Source organism: Bufo gargarizans, chromosome 10 (genome assembly GCF_014858855.1).
Source record: "Bufo gargarizans isolate SCDJY-AF-19 chromosome 10, ASM1485885v1, whole genome shotgun sequence".
NCBI lineage: Eukaryota > Metazoa > Chordata > Amphibia > Anura > Bufonidae > Bufo > Bufo gargarizans.
Genome location: NC_058089.1, coordinates 97,761,852 through 97,767,539, shown reverse-complemented (window position 1 = coordinate 97,767,539; position 5,688 = coordinate 97,761,852). Strand labels below are relative to the sequence as shown.

The 5,688-nt window shown below is 45.1% G+C and overlaps 1 protein-coding gene across 1 annotated transcript; it reads right to left on the bottom strand.

The window, feature by feature from the left end:
- Nucleotides 1-380: 380 nt before the first annotated feature.
- Nucleotides 381-4,585, bottom strand: LOC122920621 (PSME3-interacting protein-like). Its single transcript, XM_044270270.1, has 3 exons — nt 3,654-4,585; nt 2,527-2,588; nt 381-1,646 (listed from the first exon to the last, which is right to left on the bottom strand). The coding sequence occupies exons 1-3, from the start codon at nt 3,803-3,805 to the stop codon at nt 1,432-1,434; spliced, it is 429 nt and encodes a 142-aa protein (XP_044126205.1). The 5' UTR covers nt 3,806-4,585; the 3' UTR covers nt 381-1,431.
- Nucleotides 4,586-5,688: the final 1,103 nt, after the last annotated feature.

Sequence of the window (5,688 nt, the reverse complement as noted above, 5' to 3'; positions counted from 1 at the left end):
CCCTCCGGAGTTCAGCTGTGCCTCTGCTTGTCCCCGTGCGCACCAACTGATGCCGCCTTACTTACTCCGGGACCGCAGGTATGAAGAGAGCACCACCAGAGGGAAGGACCTGAAAAAGAACAAATGGCAGGCTTCCCCAGAGACAGGAGACCACACTGAATTGGGAGGAGAGTGTCCGCCCTTTTATTTTCTGCAGGTTTCCTGTCTCTGGGGGCGGCGGATCCTCTCTCTCATGGTGCTGTCATGGGTGAAGGGAAAAATAATCTTGGAGGAAAAGCTCAACATTATCTTCTCTACTGTATATAACCACTGGAGGAGATTACGTCTGCAGAATTAATGCCTAGTACCTGTCGCTGACATGACGTGAGCACACACTATGGTTAACCAACTTTAAATTATTTAATAAGCTGTTAAATGAAGATCAGACATCATATAGCACATGACAATCTCTTCCTAACAAAGCTAGAACCAGCCCTGTACCTCACATGGGTCCCGTGATCTCTTTGTTTGCAGTTGGGGTGCAGCCACACAGTTTTTGACAGGGAAAAGGGTAGGGGGGGGGGGGGGGGGCGTTGCAGAGGGATTGGTGGTCAGCCAAAAAGTGCATCCAAAAATGCCTGACTTTTGCATTTTTTTTTTTTTCCCAAAATAACCTGCAGGATGGGAAACATATGCTGTTGCAAAAACATAGACGCACACAAAATTATTTTTTTTTTTAAATTCAATTCATGACTATGGAACAAAAACGCTAGAAAACATAAAAAAAAAACACGGCACAGACCCCCAAAAAACGCATGTCATGTCAAAAAATGCAACTATGGAAAAAATATATATAAATTTCCCATAGACTTCCATGCATGTAACATCCGGAAGTGGCATTTTTTTTTTTTCCCCCTCTTAAAAAAAGCTGCAACAAAAAAAAACAAAAAACAACAATGCAGCGCCAAGCAGAAAGCTCCAGAGTGCTAGAAAGAAAGAAAAAACAAACAAAAAAAACTGACACCTGCCTTGCTCAGCCAGATTCTCTTTTCTGCTGCACCTCAGGGGCGTGTCCTTTCTTCCTGAAATTGCCCCACTACTAGCAGTAGATCTGGCTGGTGGCAGTCGAAGGATGGAACTGAACATGTGCAACCATGCTCATCCAGCTCAATAGGTGAATGTGCACGTTATTATACAGACTGAACACTAGGGGGCACTATTATAATGAAGTAAAGGGAATATTTTGCAACTAGAGCATTTTAGTAACAGAAAGTAAATTACTAAAATAATTCGTTTTCATGCTGAATTATATTTAAATAACATTTCAAGTTGGGACAACTCTTTTAAACTTAAAAATGCATGATGTCTGAGCACTACGCAGCTTGTGCACTGAGAATGTGTCCATGTTCTACATCTCACTGCTGGGATTACGGAGACCAATGTTTTCCTGCTTTAAGGTGCATCAAGGAAAGTGCCTGAGCGGAAAACGGAGGAGACAATCTTTCCCATGTTGTTGATAGTGGCTTCGCTGTCGGAGCTGGACTCGGAGTCACTGCTTCCTGAATAGGCGCCTAGGCCCGGTAAGATTCCAATACAGACGGAGGCTGGAGGACAATGGACTCGGGAACCGGCGGTATAGGAGCTCCCAACAGAGCTAGAATGGGTCTCTGAAAACAGATCAAGATGTGAGACTGGACCGGGCACCATAGAACTATACAAGGAACGCCTTAGGCTACTTTGACACCTGCGTTAGGTGCTGATGCATCTGGTATCTGCACAGACGGATCCGCACCTATAATGCAAACGCTTGTATCCGTTCAGAACGGATCCGTTTGCATTATTCTTTTAAAAAAAAGTCTATGTCAAAATGGATCCGTCCTGACTTACATTGTCAATTGGGGACATTATCCGTTTTCAACGGCACCATATTGTGTCAATGAAAATGGATCCGTCCCCATTGACTTACATTGTACATTGGCTCTGCATCGTCAGGCGGACACCAAAACGCTGCAAGCAGCAGTTTGGTGTCCGCCTCCAGAGCGGAATGGAGACTGAACGGAGCCAAACTGATGCATTCTGAACGGATCCTTATTCATTCAGAATGCATTGGGGCTGAACTGATCCGTTTTGAACCGTTTGCGAAATCCCTGAAACGGATCTCACAAAAGGAATTCAAAACGCCAGTGTGAAAGTAGCCTTACAGGTAAACTACTAAATGCTGGACATAATGGAGGAAATTTAGCATCATTGTTGTGCCAGGCTTAGTCCCAAGTGCCTCTTTTACGCCGCCCTCGCCACTTTTCCAAAAGGAAGACAAAGCTACGGGAACTGTGAGCCATCGTAGATTTCTGTTTAGGTGCACAGGTTGCCGGAGGATGCACCTAATTTCTGACGAGGCCTGCATCTCATCATAAATTAGGCGCATCCTCCGACAGCGCAGAAAGCGCTGGTCTTAATAACTCTTTCCCCATGGCACATATAGCCACACACACATCTGGACACCACACCTGACGTCACGTTTTGTGAGAGAACACCAATAAGACGTACCTATTAACTTCTCATGTTCCTGATCAAGCTTTAATTTCTTTGCTCCAGGGCCTTCAGAATTACTGAAAAAAAATATATATTACACATAAATAAGAGGAATAACCGATACAAACAGACATATCACCGAGCAACTAAAGGGGGACGATGGGACCCCCATTCTCCAGATAGGAGAGTCTCCCATAAACGGGACCCGTCCCTATCATATGGGAATGTCCCTTTAAAGGGGATAAGTGTCTCATCGGTGGGGGTCTGACTGATGGGACCCTCACCAATCAAAAGAATGAGGGTCCATCCAGAGTACCCAGAGCTGTGGAGACTCATGCTGCCACTCCATATAACTCTATAGGACTGCTGGAGATGACTGAGCAATGTACATGGCACGTGTGGCCTTCTCTTCATTCACTGGGGTGTGCAACGAGACCCCGTTCTTGAGACAGGAGTGGGTCCCACAGGTGACACCTGTAGGGAATGTTCATTTGCCAAAAGACGCTATGTGTTTGGTTGTGCAAAAGGGGATTGTATGCTGTGTATTACTGTATGTATTCAAACAGCTACCAAACAGCTTCCCATTGATTTCAATGATTTATTTTTTTACAATCAAAAAATGCTTCAGAAGTGGCATGTTCCTTCTTTGAAGATTATCTAACGTTGAAGTCAATGGGGAAGGGTAAAATACATTCATGAGTACGAGGAGTTTACGCTGCAAAAAGCGAGGCAGATTTCCCCTCTGACTTGCCACCTATTAGATCGGTGGGCCCGCTACCGTGTGGGACCCCCACGTTCACAAGAACAGGTGCCCTGTACCGCGTGAAATGAACAGAGTAGCTGTTGGCAGGCTCGCAGCCGCTCCATTCTTTCCTATGGGAGTTCCGGAGATAGCAGAGCGCTTTACTAGGCTGTCTCCAGAACTCCCATAGAAATGAGAGCATGCCCAACTCACAGGATCACCTATCCTCTAGACAGGTCATCCCAATCAGATGCCGATCACCTATCTAGAGGATAGGTCATCAGTTACAAAGAGTCGGATAACCCCTTGCTGGATTGTTGGATGCAATGTATTTCTCATTACCAGTTTGTAATTAGCTCAGAAACATGTCTTAAAGGGGGTGAAAATATCCTGTACAAACCTCTTGTGCCGAACGGCCCCCGCCAGTAACTTTGACTGAGAAAACTTATTCTTGTTGTCCAGGGGTTTTGTCAGCGGCTTCTTCTCGACATCCTTCTTCTTATGCTCTGTGGATGTGGCAGCTATTGTCTGTGCATTGTGGACTAAGACCATCAAGGATACAACACTTTGGGAGTTAAATGGAGCAAATTTATCAATAGTTTCCTAAGAAGTTAGAAAATGGTGCATGTGACAGAATATATTTACTGTGCAATGTTCATTTCTCTTCTCGTACCAGTGTAGTCAATGGGAGCAGCGCTGCAGTGATGAGCACAGTCCACTACAAAGTAGACGGTGCTGTCTGCTTCTAATGCCAGAGCTATTGCTGAGGAGCGGGGGTGCAGGGTGTCAGACCCCTGACGATCAGCAAGTGCTGCCCTATCTTGAGGATACGCCATCACTAAAAAGGAGTATTCCGTTTTGATGGCATATCGCTAGGATATGCCATCAATGTCAGATAGGTGTGGGTCCTGGCATGTCTAGGACCCCCTCCTATCTTCAGAACGGGACCCGAAATCAGCTGAGTTGCGGTTCGTCTATTTTAGACAGTCCCAAAGCAGTAAAAGGAGAGGTGGCTGTGCGTGTGTGGTGCGTTCTCGATTTAACACTATGGGAGTTCCGAAAATAGCAGAGCTCAGCTATTTTCAGAACTCCCATAGCAGTGAATGGAGAGCACTCCGTAGTGCATCCTATTCTGGAGACAGGAGAGGCTTCCAGAGGTGGGACCTGCGCCTATCTGACAATGATGGCACATCCTAGTGATAGGTCATCAATGTCCGAGATGGGAAAACCCCTTTAAATAAAAGGTAGACAACCCATTTAAAGTTCTAGTAATATGCCACCAATGTATACAGTATCTTGGGACAACCCATTTAAAGCCTTGTGGTATGAAGGGGACTTATAACTGGTACATACAGTCAGGTCCATAAATATTGGGACATGGACACGATTCTAACATTGCTCTATACACCACCACAATGGATTTGAAATTAAACGAACAAGATGTGATTTAACTGCAGACTGTCAGATTTAATTTGAGGGTATTTACATCCAAATCAGGTGAACGGTGCAGGAATTACAACAGTTTGCACATGTGCCTCCCACTTGTTAAGGGACCAAAAGTAATGGGACAATTGGTTTCTCGGCTGTTCCATGGCCAGGTGTGTGAGTTTCCCTCATTATCCCAATTACAATGAGCAGATAAAAGGTCCAGAGTTCATTTCCAGTCTGCTATTTGCATTTGGAATCTGTTGCTGTCAACTCTCAAGATGAGATCCAAAGAGCTGTCACTATCAGTGAAGCAAGCCATCATTAGGCTGAAAAAACAACACAAACCCATCAGAGAGATAGCAAAAACATTAGGAGTGGCCAAAACAACTGTTTGGAACATCCTTAATAAGAAGGAACGCACCGGTGAGCTCAGCAACACCAAAGGAGCCGGAAGACCACGGAAAACAACTGTGGTGGATGACTGAAGAATTCTTTCCCTGGTGAAGAAAACACCCTTCACAACAGTTGGCCAGATCAAGAACACTCTCCAGGAGGTAGGTGTATGTGTGTCAAAGTCAACAATCAAGAGAAGACTTCACCAGAGTGAATACAGAGGGTTCACCACAAGATGTAAACCATTGGTGAGCCTCAGAAACAGGAAGGCCAGATTTGAGTTTGCCAAACGACATCTAAAAATGCCTTCTCAGTTCTGGAACAGCATCCTATGGACAGATGAGACCAAGATCAACTTGTACCAGAGTGATGGGAAGAGAAGAGTACGGAGAAAGAAAGGAACTGCTCATAATCCTAAGCATACCACCTCATCAGTGAAGCATGGTGGTGGTAGTGTCATGGCATGGGCATGTATGGCTGCCAATGGAACTGGTTCTCTTGTATTTATTGATGATGTGACTGCTGACAAAAGCAGCAGGATGAATTCTGAAGTGTTTCGGGCAACATTATCTGCTCATATTCAGCCAAATGCTTCAGAACTCATTGGACGGTGC

Bases quoted from the DNA above. Each gene is read 5' to 3' on its own strand.
- LOC122920621 (XM_044270270.1), bottom strand. From the start codon at position 3,805: ATGGTCTTAGTCCACAATGCACAGACAATAGCTGCCACATCCACAGAG. The intron at 2,589-3,653 runs GTTTGTACAGGA...ATTTTTTTTCAG, and splicing joins GGGGCCGTTCGGCACAAGAG to TAATTCTGAAGGCCCTGGAG. The intron at 1,647-2,526 runs GTACGTCTTATT...ATCTGTTTTCAG, and splicing joins GGAACATGAGAAGTTAATAG to AGACCCATTCTAGCTCTGTT.